Here is a 27417-nt window from a genome sequence, read left to right as displayed (position 1 = left end):
ATAAATTGTCATATATGTTATTCAATTTATTTATATTATAAATATTAATTCTTAATTATAACGTAACATTTTATGATACAATTAGAAGAAAAATGATAAATACAAAACACTTTACACAACACTTTGCACAATAATATTTTAAATGAAGGATATTTTTGTAAAATATATTATAAAACTAACATCATTTTACAAAAATACTCTTATTTTATAATATGTATTGTGAAATATGTTATAAAATATATTATGTGAATATCACCACTCCAATTAGAATACCATGTCTATATATTATTCCATCATATATAAGATGGGAATATTGTAAGTGCATATATATATATATATATATATATATTCAAACTGTACTATATATGTAATAATTATTATACTTGTACAAATCAGTACTAAACCAACAAAATCTATTTTTCTGATCTGTTTTTCAATCTTATCTCACTGATCTTCATATATAGTATAGTATATATAATATGTATGTAATTAGTTCTCTCAAAACATGATCAGAGTACGTGCAGTAGTTATCTTACAATTCCCGAGGGGGAAAAACCATATTAAAATAAAATATGGTGATTTATGACCGATGATTGGATACATAACTGTTGACAGTCAACCCCAAACATAAACAAATATCATGATGAGATTGAAGAGTTGGAAGTAATCGTCTTGATCTTTTGTACTCGATGACGGCTATCTTTTTACTTTTGATTCGATCAAAATTTGCAGTAACAACTATGACACTAATGGCAAGATTTTCATTTGATCGGTTGGTTATATCCTGGATCGAATACTTCTGCCATATTAATGCTAAGGATATCATGCTTATTGCATACCATCCAACATCCATCTAGTAGTTAGCCCTTCCCTCGTGTTGGGCAACATTTTCTTTCCTCACTTCCATTTTTTTCTCAGCACAAACTCTGTTTGCACCAGTTTCTATGCTAAAATTACTTTAAAAATTCTTTATCTAATATCAAAAGGGGGGGCAGAATATTAATTCTTTGAAAAGTAACTTCATTGAGCAGCACAAGCCGAAGACATACAAAAACCAACAGCTAGGGTAAAAAAAAAAAAATGCATCTTCACTCAACTGTCAATGACTCGACATTGACGAACCATTTTCTGAAGCATGGATGTTCCTTTGAAGGTCACCATCTGACAGCAGCAGCTGCGGTATTTGCTAAGCTGCAGCACGGTACACAGGATTGCAATTTTAAGGAAAGTTGAAATCTATGCTGAAATACAAACATCATTTCAGATGCATAATAGCATACCTGGTCAGGTTTCAACCTCTCAAAACCAAATTTATCCGTCCATATGGATTCTGCTTCTTCCGCGGCAGGGAGGACAAGGCTCTTCACATTCAAGAAAGACAGCAGCTTCTCAATGCAGGAAAACAAGATTTGGAAGTAGCCCTGTAAGGCACAGCTCCACCACATAAAAACTATGCTTGCACTTATATTACATAGGTGGCAACTAACACCGACTGTCGGAATAACATTGGTCGTAAGACAAATTCAATAGTTGCAAATATATTCAAACATGATTCAACATATCAAAAAGTGATCATCACAAACATAGGAATAGGTTGCAGCTCTTATGAATAATAGCATACCCCTGGTTGCATATCCCAGGAGAAGGCATCTTTTAAAAAAATGATTAAAAAAAAAGAAGACACCTCGCAATAGACCGCAAAAGTTTTAAATTTTCCAAGTTTCTGAAGGCAGGGGTAAATGGTAAAGATCACTAGCTGAGCAGTCATTAGATTCTCACCTTTCCATGGTTACCTTTACTTGTTGCAACTAAAGGGAGTTCTGCAACTTCTCGACCAAAAACTCGAAGAATTCCAGCTGATACAACGAATGAGCTGCAGTGTCAGCAAAAAAGACCGTTATCATATCTTCAAGAGAGACAACATATAAGGTTAGACCTTAGAGAAGACTAGCTCTTACTTGACCATCAATATTGCACAGTACATTCCCCCAAATTCTTGGCCCCTTATGTTCCTTCTGAGAGAGAGAGAGACAGAGAGAGGCGTTTAAGTGGATATGAAAAAGGCGACTAAACATGGGCCCTAACAGCACAGTATCAATAATGAAAAGATCTTAATTGCTCACCCATAAACCATAGCTGGAATAAGGTCCTGTCCACTAATTGAATCTATTATAGGGGCAAAGCAATCCTGAAATATAAAGACAATCATCTCAAACTAAATATAGCACAGCTTTCCACTCATTTTCAAGCATATGAAGAATGCTTCACTTGTCACCCCCATGTGCAAGCATTATAGATGTGATTTCTAAAAGCTTAAAGCAATTATGAAGGCTAAAGGTAAAGAAAAGAATCAGTATATATCTCAAGAGTAGAGTCCAAGCGTGAGATGGGATGACTTCACCATAACAGTAGCAAATCACTCAATTTTAGCGGCTGAGCAACATCACACTCGATATGGGAAATGCATAAGGAAGTGCAGTTTGAGAGAATACCAGTAACTGATTTTTTTTTTTTTTGTAAGTGTTAACCAATAAATTAACTGCTGCAAAAACCTAAATACATTAAAAGTTCAATCTGAATTGAAATTGGGAAACACCTGCACCAATGGAGCATTAAGAAGGCACAGTTTAACAACTGGTTGTTATTAGATGGTAATTTTATTTTATAATAAAACATCCTTTTCAAATGCATGTAACCTATTACATATAACAACCATTTGAATAAAATATTGTTAGATATTGTTATATTGTAACAATATGTAACAATAAAACAATCTCATCTCATCTAAAACCATCTTACATATTGTTATTGTTACATCTCATCTCATCTCATCGTTTGGTTGTTATTAGATGGTAAGTTTTATTTTATAATAAAACATCCTTTTCAAATGCATGTAACCTATTACATATAACAACTATTTGAATAAAATATTGTTAGATATTGTTATATTGTAACAATATGTAACAATAAAACCATCTCATCTCATCTAAAACCATCTTACATATTGTTATTGTTACATCTCATCTCATCGTTTGGATAGTGAGATGAGATGGTTTTAGATGAGTTGAATAAAATATTGTTAGAATATTATTATTGTTTTGGGATTTGAAAAAGTTGAATTGTTTATTATATTTTGTGTGAGAATTTGAAAAAATTATAATGATGAGATGAGATGGTTTTTGTATCCAAACGAGCCCTAAAGCAAACTAAAATTCACTCATGAAAACGGCTATTTAAAAATGGCAAAGTGAATCATATAACTTAGATGTATTCAAAGAAGCTATCAAATACCATTTGGTCTGATTACACCATAAAAACAATATCAAAAACTTCAAGAACTGAAGTATATACACTTAAACTGGGCCAAACTTACATGGAAAATGGCAACAGCCTCTGAAAGATAAAACCTAGTTTCAGGAGATGCAATTTTGCCACTAAGAAGCCTCCATCTAACATCCATGTCATTAATGGAGTCTAAACCTTGTTCCTCTTGCTTCCTCTTTATAACATCCAAAAGAGAGTCCGGGAGCTTCTCAGCTCCTCTTACTAGTAACTTCTGCAAAGTAGAATTTATCCTGGTGCAATCAACGCTACAGAACCACTCCCCTTCTGGCAATTCCTGTAGCAACAGTGTTTCAACATTTGATCCATAAATAGATTGGCATGTCCCACTAAAAAATAAAAATCATTTATGGCAACACCTTCAGATATGCCATTTTGTGATCCCTCAAACAGCCGACATGAAATTCCATCTCACACTGGCACAATACATAAAGCAAAAGAGTAGAGAAAACAAACATAATCAGTTGGTTGTTTAGGCATGAGTAACAATGAATTCATGAATAACATTCCAAGTTCCCATTACCTTTATGATAAAAGTAATGGGAGCATGGGATGTTATTTAAGAATTCCACACTTGAGAGCTCAAATGTGAAACAAGGACATTACCTGATCACAAAGTAAAATTGTCCTGGGCCCAAACCCTGATTTGCTAAAATCATAACCTCTGCATGTGCAAAGTGAGAAGCAATGGCTACCTCAAATAGTACGAATAGACCAAAATATGTAAATTAATGAAGGAAAACAAAAGTGAAATGTGTCCAACTATTGCTCATCACAAACAACACAGTGAAGATTGTGAAAAAGCCCATTAGCTTTAATAGATCTCTAACTAAAACAAATAGTGGTTTTTCTTGTTACCTGCATAACACACATCCACTAAGGTCAGCTTCTATGTTTTTAACAATACGGATGCATCTCTTAGTAATCTGTTCTATTGGATCAACTCCAGAAACCCTTCCAGCTGCAACGGCATTTTCATTATGCTCCACAAATTTTTCTCGTTGGAACATATTCTGGCAATATGTACAGTACCAATCACCACGAGGAATACTACTTAAAGATGCACATTCTGCAGAAGAAAATAAGTTTGGACATCAAGTCTACCAATGCAAACTATTTGAGAGAGGCAACTATTATAGTCCTCCAAATTATGCCATAACTATGTAAAAAGATGTTAAAAACCCATACACGATGTTAAATTCGTTTAGAAAACAAATTCGTTTTTCTTTTCAAAAATAGGACCTGAAAGCCAAAAGGGAGGGGAAAAAAGAATATCAATCACAGATAGAGATCATAAAGCCCCCCATAAGCCCATACATACATATGTAGAAACAGGGGAAGACACAACCTAAGCACAAATGTGATGTAAACGGAACTATACATAATAGGATAATAAAATTGAACATACAGATTAGACATCCAATTTTTGGAGCTGCCAGTGTGCCACTGATCATAGATGTTGTTGCTTTAAAGATGCTATGTAGGCATGATAGGCGCTAGAGAAATTGCTTGCTAGTTGGACTTTCGGTCCATAATTCTAACAATGAAATGAATAAAATACTTTTAAGTTAGAGACCATATGAGTGTGACGTTGGTTTTAAATTTTTGGTCAATGGTAGCCCCCCACAAAAAAAAAAAGAATCTTCTAACAGGGGTGAAAAAAATTAAAAACTTTATACAATTTGACAACCAACTAATCACTTAATTCAATGTGCTTAGCATCATTTATATTTCACCTTTGTGGAAGGCCCTCGGGCATCCATCACAAAGCAAAAGATTTCCCCCATCTGCACAAATGATGCAGAGGTTATCATTATCCTTGGCAGAATACTTGCGGCCTTTTGAGAGAGATATCGCCAATTCATGGAGAGATACCCCATTGGATGTGTAAATGTATGCATAACTGCCAATGAAGACAAAATCCATAATAGAATTTTAAAAAATGGGTGATCAAGAACCAGGCAAATATCTTATATCCTGAACTTACGGTTTCCTTCGAGATGCCCAGCCAGCATGAGCTTCAAACTGTGAGGCACTGACCTGCACATCAAATGTGAACAATGCAGAAAATCGGGAATAAACTGATACTTCAAACTTCAAGAAGTAACAAAAGTACCTCGCTATTGCAGCAACGACACAATATACCAAAGCCCATTTTATAGCCCTCAAGCAATTTCTGCCCAGGAGAAGGAGACACGTTAAATATCCATAAAAACTTAAAAAAACAAGTATTTGTGGTGTTCATCTCAACCTGACCACGTGCATAATATGCCACTTCACTTCCATCAGGCAATCCGCCTTCCTCAAAAACCAACTTATGCAACCGTTGATCTCTTGAAAAGGGAAAAAAAAAAAACATCCAACAAATAAAAGAGATTATGTGCATGCTACGGAAGGAAAGGAATTTAAGCCATATACATGCTAAAGAAACCAAGACATAAAAAATACCAACTTTGTTGTTATTTTCCATTTAGTCTTATTTTGCAAAGGAATAGACAATGAAGCACTTTTGGAGGACCTCGAGATCAAAATTGATTTTGATGGTCTGAAAATAACAACAATTAAAGCACATAAGAAAAGGAAAGAATCTGGATAACAGTACTCACCACTAACTATAAACTATAATTTTTTTTTAATAAGTAACTATAAACTATAAATTGAAAACATTAATAGAATGATCATCGTATCGCCCATACAGTTTTAGAACAAAGAGAGCCCAAATTATTTTTTACCAGGAAATAAAGCAAAATCGTAAGCCAAAAATAGGCAACAGAAAAAAAAAAAAATGATTAAACAAATAAACCAAAGAAGATACTGACTTTGTTGTTATTTTCCAAGGTCTATTATTTTGTGCTGGAAAACGTGCAGAAGCACTTTTGGAGTTCTTTGAGAAGGGAACTCGTTTTGGCGACCTGAGATAATGCAATTGAGAGCATGTTAACAGGCCAAGAAATAATAATGATGAAACAGTGCAAGAAGGAGTGTGTGCATGTGTACAAAGATAATAAAAACGGTACTAAGAATTTATTATGCCAGCTCCAGAAGAAATTATTTCACAGCAGCACACAAATAAAACAGTATACCAGGTAAGAATTCTGCAAACCAACTAAATACGATGAGAATTTTTTTTTCTTATAAAATGATATGCTTGCAAATTTCATCTGGTTCAAGAGCATACGATTTAAGGGATTAAGTGTCAGTAATGAATTGTATATGAAAAAATAATCTGAAATAAGCTATATGCAAAACAAGCCAATGAGACCAAAAAGGTACCGACTTTTTTTTCAACTTCCATTGACTTTTACTTTGTTGAGAAACGGAGTCTGAAGCTTTCCATTGACCCTCACGTTGTGGAGAAACATAAGTTGAAGCATTTCTAGTGGACTTTGAGATCAATAATGATGTTGATGTCCTGAAATAAAGCAAATGGAAGCATATAAAGATATCTAATGACCAATATTATACACTTGTTAGGAAGATGGTGCCTTTATGCTTAACGTGGTGTGCTTGGAATGAGAGGAATGGTCGCTGTTTTGATAATAGGGAACATTCGATGGGAGGGTTTAAGGATTTTTTCTTTCATACATTGTTACTTTGGCCTTCGGCTATTGTATTGAATGGGATTTTATGCTGTTTTTCACAGCACTTAGCTTGTAATCAGGTTCATCTCTTGTATACTTCCTGTGTACTTAGGGTTTGCCTAATTACGTGGATTAATAAATTATTCTTATCCAAAAAAAAAAAATATTCTACACTTGCTAAAAACCAAAATAAGCATATCACCCAAATTATACTCTTGCACAACTCACATGGTTTCATAAAACGGAAACGCAGCTTTTTCTGTTCAAGTTGCACGAAGACATGATATGACATTAAAATATAGAACTTACTCAGAGTAGTTCATTTCAGCAAGACTCCATTTAAAATGAGTATGGCACGGTATTCTCATCAAGAAAGCATTACTAGTATGAGAATTCGTTTTTGTTGGTACACTTCCCTCCATTATTGTTTGATTGCATGTATATATTGTATACTCTTTAACCATCTAAATCCACTTCACACGTAAATGCAAAAATTTACAAGCTGATAGAAAAAATGAATAACAGGTACTGACATTATACTGAAAATCAGAGGGACCATTGCACACTCCTACAAAACAGACTCCATAGTTTCCACTTTCCTAAAAAAAAACGACCTAAATTGCAAATCTGTACAAAGTAATGCCAAGAAACTGTACCCGAGTATTTTAACATCCTCACTATTTGGGGTACCATGAGATTCCTGTGAGTCAACACATGAATTGCATAGGAGCCCTATTCTTGCCACACAAGACTTGGGAAAGCAACCTGGGAAGTTGAGCAACCACCGTAATCAACAAGTAAAAGAAAAAAGGCTGTCCAAATTGTTATAATAAGAATATGATCTCAACTAGCCTGCTACCAGAGCTGGAATAAATCAGAAATAATAAGTGGAAAGCCCACCTTTGCATCTTTTACAGGTAAAATATTTTTCTTCGGGTGGGGAACCAATGATGTTCTGAATTGTTGACTCCAACGTATTCAGGGAAGAGGCCCTGCACGCCCTCAACAGGTCAAGCAGGCTCTTCCCATTTTCAAGGCAAATATATTGTGCCGCCCGTTTGTATGTTTTACTAGCATGAATCTCAAACTTGGAAGGAGGAATAACCTACAATTTTTTTGGGGGTGTAGAGGAGAGGAGGAAGAAGAAGCAAAAGCTTAATGCATTCGCATCCAACGAAAAAACACAGCATGCTTAAATAAAGTACGGTTATAACTACTTATCAATGATAGCATGATAACCAATACTATACTAATATATATATATAGAGAGAGAGAGAGAGTGAGAGAGAGAAGCAATACTCACTCTGCATCCATTGCAGGAAGTACACGAGCACAAAATTCCCCCATCTCTAATTGTGCCGCGAAGACCAGATCCTTGAAACTGAAATCCACCAAATTTAGCCTTAAACAAAAGATTGGGTTTTTTTATTCCGGAATTATTAACAAATATTAAGTATTATATAATATTCATTGGGAATCAGGCGACCTTATTGCAACCCACGTAAACTACAGTCACCCCATCGAGCAAACCAGTCTCAAACAGCTCCCTGACAGTCATGGGCTTCTTATTCAGCCCAATCTTCTTCGACGTCTTTAATTCCAACTTATTCTCTAACGTCGAACTTGCTCCACCAGTTGCCCACCTATCTAAATATAAATTTTCCTCATTCTGAGCAGCATCTGATGCATTTACTAAACTCTCCGGCGGCTCTGGCTTGACCTTCGGTCTTACCAACGATGACGTGAACAGACTAACTTCTTCTTCAGGCAAATCATTCTTTCCCTCGCTACTCTCGGCAGCAATCGCGACAGTAATCCCCTCGGCACCTGTTTCCTTGGCTTGAGATAGTACCAGCTCTCTCCCTTTACAAGTGGGTTCGTCACCAAGTACAATTTGGACAATTTTTCCATTGCATCCCTCCTCAAGCGAAGCGTTTACATTAATTGCGGTCTCATCCGAGCTGCACAGTTGCTTATTATGGCCGTTCTCGGAAAGTCCAGTGGACCAATTAAACCGAGACTTTCTTTCACGGGTATAAACAATTAAACCATTCACCACAGAACCTTTGAATCTCTTAAAGACGTTATTAGTAGTGTCAGAAACTTGGATATAAGAAGAACTCGCCTGGGTAGTCTTGGCCCGAGTCCCACCACCGAGTGAATCGCCCGGTTCGGGCGGAGACTCCAACACTCGCTTCATGTCAATCGAGAATTGCCCTCCCAATCTGAAAAACTCTCCGAAAAAATCATCATCAAAATTAGCGAATGATTACACTTAGATTCTAGGGTTTAGAAGGGGAGATAAAAAAAGAGAGATTGATCGGTTGGAACAGGGGGGATTCGAGGAGAAATATGGGAATCTGGAATTTAGGATTGGTAACAAAGAGATAGGGTGTAATTGGGTCAGTCGCAGAGAGTAAAAAAGCGAAAGAGCAAAGGCAGGATCAGTAAAAAAAACAAAATATAGTATGATAATTCAGGTAAGATAAAAAAAAATGTAGGTATCTCTAAGTAATAATTAATCTCGGTGTTTGTGTGTGGGTATATGTTATATATAAGCACATGCATATTTTGAGTGGATGGAATTGCATTGCATTTGTGTTGTGTTGTGTTGTGTTGTGGGTACAACACATGTGATAATATCTTTGTAGGGTTGATGGGTCGCATACTCTTTCAATTATATATAAATTAACACAAATTACACATGACACAATTAAACACTTCATTTGAATGCGTTTGATTAGCACGTGAATACTTGGATGCTAGCCCATACAAACTTATATATAATTGTTACTAATATTAATATTATATATATATATATGAGTAAATTGGATGCTACACGAAAACAGGTTTCCTATAATAATAATTTGTTAGCAGCAATACGTACTTTAGCCATCAAGTGCTTTGGGCCGGGCATCGATCGATCGCCCCCACCAAACTATGAAGAGCGCGCGCGCGAGCACCACTCTGCAAATAAACTTCGAAAATGCTCCATGTAAGTTCACACAAAACAAATATTAACGTACGGACTGCTTTAATCAACTTTGGCCAGAGGCCTATACATGATATATATATATAGAGAGAGAGAGGGTAGCTAGCTAGCTACCATGCATAAAATCTTCACCCAGATCATATGATTTGCTAATTAACCTCCAGGCGCAGACAGCAGCAATATGTATTTCATACTACTTGGAAGTACTGAACTTCAAACAGACAGCAGCAATATATATATATATATATATAACGGTACTACTGACTCGCCCTTAATTATATATTCCTCAACAGTATTTTTCTCCTATATTTATGTACTTTAGGACATTCTTTTGAAGTGACCGCTAGAAATGTAGTCAGAATAATGGAGGAAGGGAAAAAAGAGCAAAGTTCTGTTGAGAATGATGTTATGGGAAAATGGTGAAGCAAAAATGGGGGAGAATTGGATCATACGGGTATGGATTAAGACTGTTCATCCAGATTGGATTTTTTTCCCATCCCGTCCTGAACCCAAATAACCTAATTCCAGTGACGGTGTTTGGTCTGAGTCAAATCAGAGCTAGAACCCGCATTGTGAAAACCGAATATAGTCGGTCCGGAACTGGGTATAAATCCTGAGTTCCATATTAAAAATCGAGTACTAGGTTTGTATAAAATAGAAAATAATCTGCAGTTTTCGATTCCACTCTCCTGAGCCCCAACCACGATATATATATGTATATATATATATATATATATATCTCACTCACACACAAAGCCCTAGCAACAAAACCCTAGCATCTGTCGTGTCTCTCTTTCATTCTTCACTCCCCACCAGTGATCACGATCTGTCTTGTCGTCGGTCTTTCAACAAAGATTTTCCCGATTGGCAAGGTGCTCTGTTTGGGTTTGTTGCGTAAAAGGTGGTCTTGTGATTCCTCATCCTTTTCTTTTTATTTTCTAAGACGCTGAAACCTGCTTTCTCTCTCTTGCTCTCACGTCGAAACCCTAGCCTCCTCTACCGATCAAAGCGTCTTCTTCATCCTTGTGTCGTCGTCTTCATTCTTGGGTATGTTTTAATCTCTCTGTTTGTTTTGTTCTCTCTTTGTTGATTTTGAGTTTATTTTGATGAGAATGTTTGAATATTTGAGGAGTATTTTTATGGGTTAGATCCTCGTGCCATCGTCTTCATCCGTGGGTATGTTTTCTTCTCTTTGTATGTTTTGTTCTCTGTTTGTTGATTTTGAGTTTATTTTGTTGATTTCAACGAAAGTATTGTGAGATTCAATGCTTTCTCTTTAGCTTTGTTTTTAGAAGATTTGCTATTGTCGGTGAAAATTTTGAAGTTGAATTTAATAGATAAGAAGTAGCTACTCCATATATATTATAAACATGATTATTCGGTTGTGATGGGTTTTAGACTTTGGGTGAAAGTGATGGATTAATGTTTTCTTAGATCTCCTCTTTTTTCTTTAACGTGAGTCGTTTTTCACTACTGATCTGTCCAGATCTTAAGTTTCTTCAGCCAAAGATCTAGGAAGAAGAAGAGGAGCAAATGCTGCACATGACCTCGTAGACCTTTTCCCCATTCTAGCACGTCTAGGTATGGAACTCTCTCTCTCTCTTGTGTGTGCCTTGGTATGGGTTGTTTTCTTGAGAGCCAAACAGAATGTTTTCTACCTGTATTTTTGAAAAGTTTGACTTGTTATGCAGCAATACTAATAGAAAAAAAAATGTAGACTTTTCATGTTTGAAAATTCTTTACAAGAGTTACAACTTCCCATTATTGATTTAAAAATGAAACTCAGTGATAAACATCTTTTTTTTTAAGTCCATGACTAAATAGATCTTCAAAGATAATATATCTTAGTACAATTTTCTACTAGAATCTATACTTAGCATTATCACAATTTTCTTTTACATGTATCTATCTTGCAGAGAAATAGATAGAAGATAACCCAGCTAGGATGAAGCAATTTGTGTTAGGCAAACTTGGAAAAATTCCTAATGAAATGTCAGCAAAGGCTTCTTTGGCCAGCTTCTTTGGTGTGAGATTAAATTACTGATGGAAAGACTGTGCTGCTGATTTTGTAACTCATTTCTTGTAATTTTGTGTTTGGTAATGTAATTTATAAATACCAATAGTGTAATATGTAGTGGATTGCATTGTGATGCATGCATAGATGAATATTGGATTTGCTTTTTTGTTTTACATGCATTTAATATTTTTAGAACACAAATATTATGCGTTTCATGAACTTAACTTCTTAGAAAAAAAAATTAATAAAATAAAAGCTTTTACAAAAAAATAAAAAATAAAAAATCCGGATACAACCTGGAACCCAGATTTTTGGGTTTCAAAAACCTAGATCCATCCGGGTTCTGACCCAGACTAACCCAGTCCGGGTTCCAGCCTGGGTTTGAAACCCAGGTCCCGGTCCGGGTATATCCGGGTTGGAACCCGGATGAACACCCCACTACCTTTAAGGAAGCTTTGGAGGAATATTATTTTATACCAAAACAAACAATATGCTTATTCCACTTACATTTCCAACATCAACTACACTGTGACCGCTAGAAAGATAAGTTGCATTATGCATTATAAGAATGTCGGATATAGTTTTCATGACCTATGTGGTCGGTCTATAAGTGCTTTGCATTTTACTTATAGCTACTGTACCAAAGGACGAGGCAGAAATAATTGAAGGGTAGTTTAATACGAATATAAAATTTGATATTCCATTTTTGTTGCATTACTTAAGAAAACCTTGTTCAAGAGTAGGTCAGGTGCAAGTGATATCCCACTAATCAAGCCACCATCGTAGCTGCTGGAGAAGATCACGGCCCATGCATGATTCCAGCGTGATCACGTCCGCGTCTACAGCCTGCTGCTATCACTCTGTTTCCTTATCCATTACTTTCCTTGTTTATATATCAATACATGTATATATATGTAAAGGACGACTGATTGTAAGTAATGGACCTTCCCGGCTAAATTTTTAGCTACTGGCTACTCCATTTTCCAACATCAAGCACATTAGAGAAGGCAAAAAATAAAAAATAAAAAATTCAATTATTTCTTTAGCTCCATTTCTGGTATTTCATTTCAATCAATATCCTTCAATTGTTCCATCATTTACAAGCTTCAGCTGGGGGTGTATGTGTATGATTCTCCTTAATTTACTATAATTCAGAGTCTTAAATTGTTGATTCCGTCAAAATATTCGTAGAAAAGCAAACCTGAAAAGAAGTACAAAAATTTGGTAGCTACCTAAGGTAATGAGTTTAATGATGGCCACCTATTCACCTTCTTGGCTGCCTTCAGCTTCATCACAAGTTCCTCGCGCTGAGCTTCTACCTCAGCGTATTTAAGGCTCATGTGAAGGTAGCGCTCCCGAATGTCTAGTAACTCTGCCTCTAGTGATGATATTGTGCGTCCAGTACTTTCTTTTGTCACTATTTCATCTTCATCTGTGGATTTTCTAGGAACCTTTGCTTGGCGGCTTGGGCACTCAGACAGCAGCCTGCAGGGGTAGGTAAATGTAGAGAAATTCTGTTATGACTAGAAAATTTGAGTACAACTTATATATTTTGCATGCTCCAAAGGCTGGAAAGGCATATGCTATTTTCCCATAATCGAAGAATTACGCTCTTTTTCATTGTTGTTTTTTGCTGGATAATCAGATTTAAACCTCAGACTGCTAGCCGAGAAAAAGAAAAACCGTCAGACTGCTTCCCTACAATGCTTGTGCTTTTGAAAAGTTTGTTTCCGCTAGTTTGTTTTACCAATGCAAAACTAGAAATTGTTGTTGGCTGATGTTGATAAGAATAAACTTTATATGGTTTTTTCATTCATCTATAGACCAGATATATACCATCAAATTCAGGCATCTCAACTACTGAAAACAATATTTGTATTCTCATAAATTGGTTGGAATTAATAAGAAGAATCTCATGGCATACAAGGAACTAAAAATGGAAAGCCTTTTCTTGTTGCACCGTTTGGAAAAAGATTTGCACTACAAATCACTACAAGCATATACAGAGGATGCTAAGCATAACTATATGCACATACATGTGTTTTGAAGGCATTGTGCTCCACTTACCTGTCAATCTGAGCTTTATATACTTTGTTTTCTTCCATAACCTTAGCAAGTTCATTCTCAAGCAACTGAAGCTTTGAAGCCGGATCGACTCCAACAGCATGAGGACTTCCATCAAGATTTTCATTGCCACCATTTTCCTTCAAAGAATTAGGGGAGAGAGAGAGAGAGAGAGAGCTCCATAAAAGTTAGACAAATGACCCACACACAAATGATTCTGTTGTAATTAGATACTATCATGCAAGTATCAATAGCTATAGCGGCAGAATTGAATTGAGTGAATATTCAGATGTCTTACCACTCTTTGATATTGATTGCTATAAAGCTTCTTTTGATCTTTTACAAGTTCTTGTACCTCACCATTCTTCCAGGATTGCCTCCTTTTAGAATCACGATGCTGACAAGAGTTCTTAACCGTTTCATTCTTCCAAATCAATGCACAAGTGATAAAGCTAACTAATTATTGTTGACTATATTAATGGGCAACTGAGGAAGAAATACTGACCTTTATGGGATTCATATCTTCATGGACAGGAGTAACTTTAGAATCAATTTTAGAAAAGCTTGGAATCTTGTTACTGCTGGACTGCCTCTGATCCAGCTTTCCATCCTTCATCAGCTTTAATTCTTCTTCAAGTGCTTGAGCTTTTTTTATGCCCTGATCTTTTTCTTCCCCAAGTAGTTGTATCTTCCACTGATACTGCCTGTTTGCTATCCTGATCTGGCTGAGCTCATTATTTAGCTCAGCATCATGAACACATAATGCCTCTTTTTCCATTCGACCACAATCCATCTGCAGAAGCTTTTCTGCCGATCCAACTCTGTTACACTTACATTCATCTATTTCAGACATGGCCTTCTGCAATGTACAGATGTTTTCAACCAGTAAGCTCTTCTCTGCCTTCAAATCTTCACATTCCCCAGATATTAGCTGCAGTGATGCTTCCAGGCTCTCTTTTTCAAACTTGGCTGCGTGAAGCTCATTCTTGAAAGCCAAAACTTCATCATGAAGATTTTCCATATTCTGCAACCGAACCTTCAAATCTTTAGACTCTTCCAAGAGTTGTTCCCGTGCATATTCCGAAACTGTGAGCCTTAGCTCAAGACCATTCACAGTTGTTCTAAATTTTTCTTCATCTGCTTTGTAATTCTCCAACAGCTTCAACACCTTTTCATGGTTGGCCCTTAGCACTTCCTGGTTCTGTTTCGAAGCAGAAAGTTCATCCATCAGGCTTTGCAGCTTTGATCCAGATCCTATTCCTATGATGTTGAGTTCATTCTCGATCCATGTCATTTTGGATTGAAATTCTTGAAGATCAGATTCTAGATTTGCGTTATCCTCACGTAAACTGGATACTTCAAGCATGGCATCAGAAGCTATTCTCTCTTTTTCTTCATGAATTACATAAAGTTTCTTCGTTAGGTGTTCTACCTCTTGCTGAAGGGTCTCAACTTTAAGATTTTTCTCCAAATACATCTGATTTGACAAACCTTCTCCAATAATAAATTTTTCTTTTTTTAATTTACTATCGTCAAGAAGTGCATCTAATTCTGAAATAAGGCTTTTCTCTTTTGAGGAAATGTCTACCAGCATTGAAGAAAGATTTTCTTCTAAGATTCCAACTCTTTGGGAGCAATCTGCAAAGTTTCTCTCTGATTCCTTCAACTTAGCCTCCAAGAAAGAACATTGCTCGTGCAGCACCGTTTCTTGCTTCCTCAACTCTCGATTTGATTTCTTAAGAGTACTGCATTCTTCAACGAGACTCTCAGCTGTAGCTTTTAACTTTGGATTTGCACTTCTAAGATATTCGCGTTCTTCATGAGCTTTTGACCAGCTGTTTTGCATGTCCTGTAACTTCTCTTTCATATCTGCCTTTTCAGAATCTCTCTCAATTTTTAACTCAGAGATCTCATCTTGGAGACGCTGAACGTAAGATTTGGAATTCTCTAACTCCAATTGATTGGAGTCCTTCTCATCAGTCAAGTATCTTAGTTGATCTTCCAAACCAGATATGAGCGCTGATAACTGCACATTTTCTTGTTTAAGCTCCGATATACAAAGCTCTAGTTCATATTTTTCATTTTGTAGCTCTGAAGATTTTCTTTCCAGAATCTTATTGGCAGAAACATGGGAATCCAGGCTGCTGCTAAGTGCCATCAAATCATTTCGCAAATCATTTAAGCATTTAGATGTGATATCACTCTCTCTTTGCACAACTTCCATTTGTTCCTCGAGCTGGTTTTTTTCATTTTGAAAGTTAGAGACCTTAGCCTCTAATTCATTCCGACCCCATCCAAGAACTCCAATCTCTTCTTCTTTAGACAGCAACTTAGACTCAAGTTTTGCAATCTCAGAAACTTTTTCAGTCAATTTCTTACCTTGTTCAATGACTCTAAGTTGCAATTCCATATTCAAACTCTCCAGTTCTTGAGTTGGAAGAACGTTATTATATTCAATCTCCCTGAGGTCTTTGTTCTTTAACTTATCTTCAGGACCGGGTGTTTGTGTTATGTATTTATGTCCGGTCGCTTCAGACTTGAATCTGGTAGAAGATTTATTTAAAAGGTCATGGGTTGGAATATCAAAAGAAGTGTCTCCCACCATGGAATTCTTTGTTGCTTCCTTAAGCTTGAATAAAAGCTCCAGGTTTTCATCTGTCAGCTCATTGCATTCCCTTTCCAGCTCCTGCACTTTTTCCTTCGAAACTTCCATTTGTCCAATCAGATTCACATCAACTTCATTCAATGATCCCATTTCTGGGAAATATCTTCCATTGAGAGACTCGCATAACTTTGCTCTTAAACTGACGATTTCTTCATCCTTAGTATATAACTTATCTTTGTATTCTGTCTCGATTGCTAGGTGAGTTTGCTTGTTTAAATTCCCTTCATTCGTGGGTCGAGTTTTCTCCTCCGAGCCCCGTTCCAGCAGTTGTACCATAACTTGCAAATTCTTCTCTGATTCCTGCAAGTGTTGCAGCTGGAGCATTAAATTTCTGTTTTCCTCTGTATTTACTTGGATTAAGTTTTCAATATCATCGAATTTTGATTGTGGTGCTGAAAGATTTTCGATCTCAATTTTCTGGTTTTCTATGGTCTCTTCTAGCTCCTGAAGAACAGAAACGAGCTCAAGGTTTGATGCTTGACTCCTCTGCAACTGCATAGCCAAATCGGCATTGGACTCTTTCTGAAACTTCAATTCATCCTTTAATTCCTTTTGAATATGCGATATGCCTTCATCTTGCAATTTTGAATGCTCGGTCTCTGTTTGTTGCACCATTGGCCTCTCTAGTGACAATTTCAATTGTTCAACAGCTTTTTTTAAACCATCACGTTCTGCATATGCAGCTGTAAGTTCCATGCTTAAATTCTCGTGGTTTTTGGACTGATCTGTGAATTCCTTCCTCAGTATATCCAAATCAAGCATGAGCTTGCGGGCATTCCTCTCCCACATCTTTGCTTCTGCATGAAGCTCTTCGATTGTATCTTGTGCAGCTTCCATAAGGCTTTTAGAAGAACCAGAAGGATTCAAAGATGACATCACAAATTCTTGCTGACTATTCTGGGAGTGATTTCCTAACCCCTTTAGCTGTGAATCAAATGGTGAATGATCTGATTGATAAGGACCACCAGCAGGATTACTACACAAATAACCACTATTTTGGGGGCTCATAGCTTCTTGTCTTCCGATCAGACTGTGCCCATCACTACTTAAGTTGCTTCTCGGGGAGCACTTTTCCCTCCCGATAGAAGTAGAACCCTCCCTCGAGTCATAGCTGTGATATGAACCCGATTCAGAGAAGCTTGTTTCCTACAGCAAAGTAGAGGAGAATATGTAAGTTTCATGTTAACAAAAAGTTGCTTCATAGTAAATAGTGCAATAACTTATAATAAGTGCCCACTCCAATATACATGTCGGGTAAATTGCTGCCTAAAGTACAGGAGACTCTTGATTGCTAGTGATTAAATAAGTGCTTCGATCAAGTTTTTTTAATAACATATTAAAAACAAAAAACTTAGTACACTGCATCCAACATTAGCATCACATTTCTTGTTAGAAAGCAAACATTAGAGGAAACAAGTTAGTAGAAGAACTATAATCCAATGATGAGAGATGATTGAAATACCAATTTGTTAACTTTTAACGTGATAAAGGTAATAACTTCTTTTTGAGTGGAAATGAAATCATACCCTACTCCTAGGTTCTCCTGGATGAAAGGTTGAGCCCAAATATTTACTAGAGGATGATCCAAGGCTCCTTGTAAATGGGCTTCCAGATCCATCTGACTTTGAGTACACATCGTGATAGTTTGCTTCCTGATCTTCCATACGGAAGTTCATCTCTTTTGATTCTTCATCCCTGCAAAATGATCAGTGAATCTTCATAACAAGCAGGATGCTAATGATTTCATTAAAGGTTGAAGAACATCCACCATAGAATTCCTACCTGAGTTTTATTCTTGGTATCAGGCAGTGAATTTTTACCTTCAAATCAGACATGCAAGGAAAACTATTAGATGGTACAGAAGTTTCAAAGTGCAAGCACAAGCATATTTTTACTAGTAAAAGGCCAAACTGTTCTCCTAAAATTAATGGAAGAGAAATGACGGAGAGAAATCTGAACAGACCCTTGTCCCAACAACCTTTTAGGATCATATTAGTTAGTTTTCTTACTATGCTTCATTTTACAATTATATAGTTTAATAGATCATAAAGCCACGGCACTCATCACTACTGAATCATCTGCTCTTTACCAGAGATGATAAAACCATCTGAGTGCATTCTCATTTTTTTTCCTCCTGGATATATATGAGCTTCTCGACCTTGACTTTTCAAGTTACACCTTGCAACTATGAAGTTCATGAAAGTTTCACGGGGAAAAATTAACCCATATCTCTCCAAAAGAGGAAAATGAGTTTTTCACAAATGCACCCCTGGTAATTCAAGGGTAACTTCTCCCAATCCGATGGTTCCTAGAAATTGATTACACTCAAAGGTTCGAAACTTAGACTTAGAAGGAGCATACCACCAAGACGAAGGCCCTTACCACCTGAGCCAAACTCTAAGGATGCATTTGTAACGCTCCAATGAAAGGCCCAAACCACATAACCTATACTCCACAAGGACTAGTCAATGATACAATTGGAGTCTCAATGGAACCATTATAAAGAACAAGAACAAGAACTTTTCCTTCCCAAGTAATGTGTGAGATCTCATACACTACATATCCTTATCTTTATTATATGGGGTATCACAATCTCCCCCCTTAAATTCTCGATGTTCTTTGTCAGGCCACTCCATCATAGGTGGCATGGCTTAAGTCTCATATTTCTGGTTGGGATAGACTCTGATACCATTTGTAACGTCTCAATAGAAAGCACAAGCCACATGATCTATACTCTAAAAAGACTAGTCAATGATACAATTGGAGTCTCATTGAAACCATTATAAAGAACAACTTCTTCTTCTTAAGTAATATGGGATCCCAAAATTGTTTCAATATGTGTAATGCGGAAACATCAATAAAACACCAAGCATTAAAAAGCATAAATTATGCAACTCACTTGTAATACTGTTCCATAGTTGCACTTTTTCAGTGGCAGTGAAACTGGAACAGGAGCAGTTGAACCCATATAGCTCGTCATATTGACAATAGCCTCTCCAAGAATGTCAGATCTAGCTGAACCCTGCAGTAAGAAAATCATAATCAATTGAGTAACTAATTTTAGCCAAAAAAAACTAAATAAACAAGATATAGAGAAATTGTAATGACCCATGGAAAGGCCGAGCCATGTCTGGATTGATTGTACAAAAAGACTAATTAAGGTTATAATTGGAGCCTTTTCAAATAATTATAAATTTAAATTCCATAGAGTAAGAAATCAATGTGGGACTTAACTAGCATCTTTATCACACTCATTCATTTCTATGAAACTTCATAGTTCATCCAACCAATGTGACACTTGACGGAGCGTTCCCAACCACTCTCTCAATATTAAAACCAGCGTATATAAAAAATAAATAAAAAGCACATTCACAATATTTTTAGAGAACGAAAATCAGCAAAGAGAGAATGTCATGGATTTTTTTGTTTTGTTTAAGTAATCATGGATATTATATCCTCATTCTAGAAAGAGAAAAGGAACAATAAAAATTTAATAACAATTAACAAAAAGGAGTATGGGGGCAGCATCACCAATACCATGGAGACAACAAGCTTTAAGAAACATTCTTCTAGCTCGTTTGAAGAGTCATCCTGTGAATTAACCCATGTAGATTCTGATAATATATCCGTCCATTGACAACTTCCATTATGCACCAGTGCTTTGCCCGACTTTGCAACCGTTTTCCCGGTATCGACAGAGAAAATAGATATAAGCAGCTTGTCCCAACCTTTCGGAACCTTTACAACAAAAAATCGGTAGTAATCAAATAGTCGGTGACTATTGACTGAAGATCCTTCAAAAGCTTATACAGGTTAAAAAATTGGATCCAACTAATTTGAAATCGCGGTAGTTGACTTTTCATTGAATGAAAAGAATAAGAGGACCCTCATAATTTTCATAGTTGAACATTCAATAGTGTTTGATGAAAAATTAAATGCAGGAGTAAGTAATATTGTAAGATAATTCCAGGCCAAATTGGAAGCGCACAAATTATCAGCTTCCTACTAGGACAAGCACGAGATGTGGGTACCAAAAATGAACAGGAGTATGGGAGAATCATATGCGTCTACCTTCTCCATTACTTTTCAAGTCCTTATCTGATTACAGTTCTTCCATATTTGACTGGTGTGTTGCCATTTTATCAATTGTATTTTACAATTTTATTAGTTCACTGGCCCATAGCAGATGAATAGCACGACACATTGTTCAATTAAATTTTACAGTTTTATTAGTTCAATACTGGCCCAAAGCTTTATCTGATCACGTTCTCCATTACTGTATGTTTCATTTGGTGATCAGATGAATAGCACTACACATTGTTCAAATACTTGTAAATCAAGATCACTGGACTTTGAACAAAATACATACGTCGTGTGTGTATATAGGATTCGAAAGATGCACTAACAATTAATTTTGAAGCAAGAGTAGTTTAGAAACAAGAATGGACCTGGAGGGCCTTGAAGAGGGAGAAGTTGAAATCAACTATGTACCCTGATTTGGCATGCTTGTTCTTGTTGTGCAGCGCGAACATTGTATAATTTGCTCGAAACCACTCTCTCACTAAAGGAAACCCAGAGAGTAATTCGGAACTACCACTACCTCCTCAAACGCCATTATCATTTAGTACCAATAAAATCAGAAAGAGAAAGAGAGAAGAGAATATCCATGCAGAGTGCGACAGAAACAAAGCAGAGAGAGAGAGAGAGAGAGAGAGAGAGAGGAGAGAATATCAACGAGGGCGAGAGAAACAAAGCATGGAGAGAGAGAGAGATGGTTACGTAGTCATTGCTGTGAAGGGTGTTACTTTATTTTCCTTCCATAGAGACGAGAGTGTGTGAAAGAGGACGCGACCTCTTGTGCAATACAGTTTAAGGGTATGATGTTGTTATAGACTATAGTCCAACGTAATTTTATTTAATATATATATTATTATTTTATTAAAAAAATAATAATTTTATAAATTGATGTATTATTAATAATTTATTTTTATGATTAAAATATAATTAATAAGAAAACAAAGGTGAAAAAAGATACTATTATTAGTGTTGTTGTTTGGCAGAAGCCGATGATTTCATGGCAGCACCGCATAGGTATGGTCTCCATCCCATGCATTCATCTTCTACTCCGCCAATTCATTTATAAATTCTGTTGCAGCTTAATTTTTATTATTCCATTGACAATATCAATCTTCCTCTTCATCCTTAATCATGATCAATTAGCTAGCCTAGTTATATACCACACGTATCTAAATTTCTCCCATATCTTCTAATTGGACTTCTGAGATATGCTCGACCCAAGCCCTTCTCCTGATCCGGTCCAGGGGATAACTCCCCTTGATCATGTTTGGTAAGTTACTCGTCTAACTTTGGTGCACGTCGCTTAAAAGTTTATGTGCCCATGACAGACAGCAGTCCACGTGGATAATTCTTAGGGACCAACATAAAGTTTAATATATAGATTAGTTACGTCCTACAAAACAATAGTTATTCATATATAATACCCAATCATGCAAAAAGTTAATAAAGAAAACCTTAAAAGTTTCTATTATACCATGTTTACCTTACACTTGTCAGAAGTTGTACCACAATGTGTGCACTTGGTCAGCTTCCACACCCATAAAATGCCACGTATACCCATTTGAACGAATTCAAACGTAAACTACTCGAAACTAATTGATTGGAACCACCGTGATCATCAAATGACACCCCTTCTTGTATTTCACATGAATATTTCAGTCCAATTTAAATCTAATACTACTACTAGAACACCAAAGAACAATTCAACTTGGAAAACCCATGACGATCACATCACATTCTTCACGGTCTTTCTACACCCCACTGCTAATCTCTTTGGCTGGCATAGTCTTTACCTCTCTGGCAATTGCAGCATACCATCTCATTTTGGTATGATTTTACCTATGGCGTCGGCAGCATCGACAATTAGCCAGTAGTAGGTGGCACTTGAACCAGATGCCTGCAGGGTTGGACCAAAAAGTCCTGGCCGCAATCCCAATTCTCTGTTACTCCACAAACAATGTTAAAGGTGAGTCATTTCGATCGTGTGGATCAAAGCGAATGCGCGGTTTGCTTAGGAGAAATGGTGGAGGCTGACTCGGTAAGATTGTTGCCTTATTGTAGGCATGCCTTCCATGTTCCCTGCATTGACAAATGGTTCTCCGCACATTTTAACTGCCCAATTTACCGAGCACCCATGGCTGCTGCGCCAATAATTATGGAAAACCCCTTGCCTATAGAGATTCAGATCAGTGCTCATGTTGAAGGAGGTGATGACGGTGTTGATAATATTAGCGCTTCCACTTTGAGGAGGCATGTGCGATCTGGCGGTTTGCCTCGCCACTGTCCGGCCTCCCTTGTGTTGCCCAAGGAAGGAAAGCGGCCACGACGTTTGAAAAGGTCCTTTTCCATGGGTCAATCTTATGTCGCTATTAACATACGAGGAGAGAGCGAAAAAACAGTTTCGGCTGCTTCTACTTCCTCTTCCTCTTCTTCATGCTCTATAAAAGATGTTACAATGCAGAGTAGTAGACCGTATAGATCAGCAAGTTGCAACAGCATCTGTGACGCAGTTAGATGACGAGTAATTCTACGTACAACCGTGAAGTGCGTAACCGTCGCGTAATCGTTTTGAAAAATAGTAGGGTCTATTATTAAAAAATTAATTTTTTTCATGTAGATCCCATGTTTTATTCATTTTTTTCAAAGCGATTACGCGACGGTTACGCAATTCACGGTTGTAAGTATATTTTCTATTTGAGAATATGTAATTGATATATATGCAGGAATTGGATAACTTTGTTAATTCCATTTCCCCGCTTTTTTGGTTTTGGGTTCACTTGTACTACAATACCAACATCAACTGATTAGATTAAACTAATTGAAAATTATGAAGTTTTTGTACGTACCTCCCAATATATATCACAATATGGTATGATTTGAGTATTTCTCTTAAGAATGAATTTTCAAATCTATTTCCTCTCATTTCAGAGATGTCTTTTAGATTAACGACAAAGAGTGCTTCTCATACACAATTTTTGACATGCCAAACTGCTCGTCTTTCCTATTCTCTTCCTTCCTATCTGGATAATCATGTTAGCTGGATCGCATCCATTTTAAATAATTTTAAAAAAAAATGGCACTGCGAGCATTAATCCCACGATCTTTAAAACCGATTCTCAATAGAGTTGAGCTTTCACTGTATTTGTTCATTAAAAAATAAGAAAATTTGATTTTGTATCTGTGCGTGCTTAATGGGCCCGAGGTTGATCTCAGCTGATCTTGGGCCTTGTGGTCTGCTAACTTGGCATATATATAATATATGGCAATGGGACATGTATGCGCTGAGAGAGAGAGAGAGGGCTGAGAGGAAGAATAGTTAAAGTCGTAAGTTGGTGTGTCATGTAAAGAGGATGTTAGCAGTAATTAGAGAATAAGAGGAAATGAGAAAAATGCAGACGCAAAAGAAAGTTATAGTTGGCATTTTAAGGTTGGCTAAAGCATGCACCCCGGCCGGCCCCCATCATAGGTTAGATGAACCAACGGGGTTGATATGCCTAAATTCCTAATCTTATATATACCCATACTTGCCACTAATTTAATTTACTAATTATATGATCTGTACATCAAACATATAGAAATATGTAATAATGATGATCATACAAGGCTAGCTAGCTAGCTAGCTGTTGGACCTATGATTGGCTGAATTCATTAATCGGGCGACAATTGGGTAAAGTTGTTAAATCGGTAATTGTCTATTAAGGAAGCAATAATTTAATCCATGACATATGCATTAATCGGAAAAAATAATATAAGTTATGATCTGAAGTTAAAAAAAAAAAATCACATTATATTAATTCGCACAAATAATTTCCATTAAGTTTTAGAGAAGATTAAATATCTGATTATTCCGCTCCACCTATTAAATTGTTTAGCAAAATTCCCTCTCTATCTCTCACGCAATACATAAATATCACGCAGTCTTGATGGAAAATGAGAAAACGAAAATGGAAAACAGGACTTGATGGAATTGTCCAAACTTGGTAACACAGGTACAAAGTTGATTAGGCCATTAAATGTAATAAACAATAAAAAGCTGTTGTTTCTTTATGAAAACGGCCCATGTGGGTTGTGGGCCCTTGGGAAACTATAGAACGGACTCCACGAAGACCTGCCTTCTAATTTCTTAATGCCATGTACAACTTGCAACTATCAATAACAATTCTGAATTATTGCCTTGTTCACAAGAGATAATTTGTTGTCTGGGACCCATCCCCTCCCTTCTACAGAGAGAACTTTCTTGCACACCTTTTATTGTCTTTTGGACAACCCCACCCCACCGAAGGCTACCCTCATTCTTTCTCAGGACAAATACCCCCCAAATTAAGGGTACGTTTAAGGTCGTGCAAGATAAGTTTGATGATGAGATCAGGTTGATTGAAAAAAAAAAAAAAAAAGGAATATTAATTAGGATCCAAAGGGAGCCCTGTGAGGAATGCCTTTTCTTCTCCTTGCAGTAGAAGGAGGTGGAGGAGGCGTGGACGGGTAAATGTCTTGTTGTGCTCCTCCACGCAATTCTTCTTCTTCTCTTGATGACATTGGTCTCCTTTGTATCATCATCCCTTCCCTTCTTTCCATTACTAGCTCTTCGTTCATAGCCTCTAACTTAAAGCTTGCATCCCCATTTCTCTTTATTCCCACAAGCTAACTCATTTATATATATATATATATAGCAGAAAAAAAAAAAAAACATTATTATATCAAGACTCGATCCAAGGTACGTAGCATTAATTAATTAATGAAAAGTAATAATTTTCCTGAACTAATGGCGAGATTGTAATGATGCTTATAAATTGGTGGATCGATGGTGATGGCGATAGGCTAACGATGATTAATATATATGTGGCTGCAGCACATGCTATGTACATACATACAATATATACAAATGGGCGTGGTTGATTAATGTCAACGTATATGAATAATATGGTAGCTTGTAATCCTCACCAATGGTGTATGATAGGGATGGTGAGGGTGAGAGGTCTGTGAAAGTGGGTAGTAAGGCATATATAGGTGATGGGTATAATAAGCATAGGATGAGTTGTGAATGATGTTGCTGATCGATGAGAACAATGCAGTGATGAGATGAGAGATGGGAATATTTTAGAAAATCAATGCTAACCTTACAACCAAGTGAACAGAAACGAAATGGGTCCAGGAGGCTCCTCCCACAGATTTCACATATGTGGGCAACCCCTTTCGCAGCTTTTGGCTGAGGTCTCTCATTCAGAAACATAACTCTGGCACTATTTATCACATACGTCTGAACTCCACTTATATCCAATAACTTCTGAATCTCTGCGACCCTCACCACATCATGGTATGAAGATCGCCTTATCTACGAACAAAACAAAACCAAAACCAAAAATAATGATCGATAAACTAAGAGTGAAAGCCATAAAATGGAGAACCCAAAAAAAAAAAACAAAACAAAACAAAACAAAAAAGAGGAAGCCAGATCATAAAGAAGAGTTACAAAAAATTATGGAAATGTGCGCTAGAGCGCGTACTGCTACCTGAATGACTTGATGATCCTTGTGCCGTGAAGAACGACAATAAAAGCAAAATGCATCGGCGCCATTGCAGTCTAAACAAAACATGTTGCATTCACTCCTTGCAGCATCTCCGTGGACCCGGCACACGGAGAAAAAAGAAGTGGTCAGCAGTGGCTCTAGCCATGGAGGTACCGACATTGCGTCCTGTTAAAAAGAACAAAACCAGTAATATTGGAAATAAGAGAAAGGAATTATATGATGCTAGCCATTCACAGCGAGAGAGAGAGAGAGAGAGGTGTTAGGAATAATTACTATTACCCTTATCAGAGCTAGGATGTGTAACAATGGGTATCTGAGAGAATGTGATTTGCTGCTGGCCTCTGGGTTCAATGGATCATGGTAGATAGAAAGAAAGAAATCAAGAGATCAGACTCGCAGAGATGAAAATAGTCGGAGAGAGATAAACGACCCACAACTTAGACTTGAAGAACACAACTATACGCTCAAGACTAAGGGCCAAAGTCTCGCAAACAAATGCGGCATCGCCTAGGCAGGCAAACGGCTGAGTGCAAATGTGGTGGCTGAAGTCCAACTACAGCCGTTGGATTAATAGACAGAGATAGGTGCGTTTGGCTCTTACGCTACTTTGCATCTTTCCTTGCGTCTCTATGTTGGCACGAGGTCGGCCACTTGGCTACGCATAAGGCCCAAGAGAGTTGTTCACTCCAAAAAGCATCCACTCCCCCCTCCCTTTTTGCCACGTTTATTTACCTTCCACGCGGCAGTATCTTATTGGTCCCTTTGTACGTGGACCCCACACCTTACTTTCTGGTATTAGTAAATTATTAAATTATAGATTAACTGATATGATGTCAAAAATTGGGGAATATTTTCTTCTCCTAATCCCAAGCTTGTGGAAAGTAGCTCGTGATGATGACCTCCTAATCACGAAAAGTAATGATTTATGTACTATCTTTTTTATATAATTATATTTTAAAATAGATATATTTATGTAAAATAATATTCTTTTTATAAATTATTTTATAAAAATATTTCTCATTTAAAATATAATTATTTAAAAAATTATAAAAAAAATATTGTATATCTATCGGCCTTTTTCAATCACGAATGCTCGGCTTCCTCTAATAATAGGTTTGCTTTTGCATGATTTTTCTTGAGCAAAATTAATT

At 36.7% G+C, this 27417-nt stretch overlaps 4 protein-coding genes across 7 annotated transcripts; 1 reads left to right on the top strand and 3 right to left on the bottom strand.

Annotated features, from left to right (window-relative positions):
* Positions 1–857: 857 nt before the first annotated feature.
* Positions 858–9433, bottom strand: LOC109013101 (increased DNA methylation 1-like). 3 transcript variants are annotated; one of them, XM_018995052.2, is made up of 20 exons: positions 8410–9432; positions 8227–8304; positions 7824–8028; positions 7580–7688; positions 6620–6754; positions 6162–6254; positions 5795–5887; positions 5594–5675; positions 5459–5518; positions 5330–5382; positions 5079–5245; positions 4201–4411; positions 3949–4006; positions 3702–3758; positions 3374–3619; positions 2124–2188; positions 1959–2015; positions 1780–1873; positions 1281–1421; positions 858–1191 (listed from the first exon to the last, which is right to left on the bottom strand). In XM_018995052.2, the coding sequence occupies exons 1-20, from the start codon at positions 9121–9123 to the stop codon at positions 1093–1095; spliced, it is 2817 nt and encodes a 938-aa protein (XP_018850597.1). In that variant the 5' UTR covers positions 9124–9432; the 3' UTR covers positions 858–1092. The 3 variants fall into 3 exon arrangements, with proteins under 3 accessions (XP_018850597.1, XP_018850599.1, XP_035545456.1); XM_018995054.2 differs by lacking the exon at positions 5795–5887 and having other exon boundaries at positions 8410–9433; XM_035689563.1 differs by lacking the exons at positions 7824–8028; positions 8410–9432.
* Positions 9434–13002: 3569 nt separating this feature from the next.
* Positions 13003–21314, bottom strand: LOC109013099 (intracellular protein transport protein USO1-like). Its single transcript, XM_018995048.2, has 9 exons — positions 21110–21314; positions 20199–20399; positions 19561–19683; positions 18444–18481; positions 18188–18356; positions 14502–17807; positions 14295–14393; positions 14000–14136; positions 13003–13417 (listed from the first exon to the last, which is right to left on the bottom strand). Exons 1-9 carry the CDS (start codon positions 21191–21193, stop codon positions 13165–13167), a joined length of 4410 nt encoding a protein of 1469 aa, XP_018850593.2. The 5' UTR covers positions 21194–21314; the 3' UTR covers positions 13003–13164.
* A 1444-nt stretch (positions 21315–22758) lies between these two features.
* On the top strand, positions 22759–23256 carry LOC109013113 (RING-H2 finger protein ATL51-like). The gene has a single exon (XM_018995080.2). The coding sequence runs from the start codon at positions 22759–22761 to the stop codon at positions 23254–23256; it is 498 nt and encodes a 165-aa protein (XP_018850625.2).
* A 1635-nt stretch (positions 23257–24891) lies between these two features.
* On the bottom strand, positions 24892–26786 carry LOC109002752. Of its 2 annotated transcripts, XM_018980634.2 has the most exons (4): positions 26546–26786; positions 26249–26431; positions 25855–26070; positions 24892–25379 (listed from the first exon to the last, which is right to left on the bottom strand). In XM_018980634.2, the coding sequence occupies exons 2-4, from the start codon at positions 26423–26425 to the stop codon at positions 25143–25145; spliced, it is 630 nt and encodes a 209-aa protein (XP_018836179.2). In that variant the 5' UTR covers positions 26426–26431; positions 26546–26786; the 3' UTR covers positions 24892–25142. The 2 variants fall into 2 exon arrangements, with proteins under 2 accessions (XP_018836179.2, XP_018836178.2); XM_018980633.2 differs by lacking the exon at positions 24892–25379 and having other exon boundaries at positions 25461–26070.
* Positions 26787–27417: the final 631 nt, after the last annotated feature.

The sequence above is a fragment of the Juglans regia genome, chromosome 4 (assembly GCF_001411555.2).
Source record: "Juglans regia cultivar Chandler chromosome 4, Walnut 2.0, whole genome shotgun sequence".
In the NCBI taxonomy this organism is placed as follows: Eukaryota; Viridiplantae; Streptophyta; class Magnoliopsida; order Fagales; family Juglandaceae; genus Juglans; species Juglans regia.
This window is presented reverse-complemented; position numbering and strand designations above follow the sequence as displayed.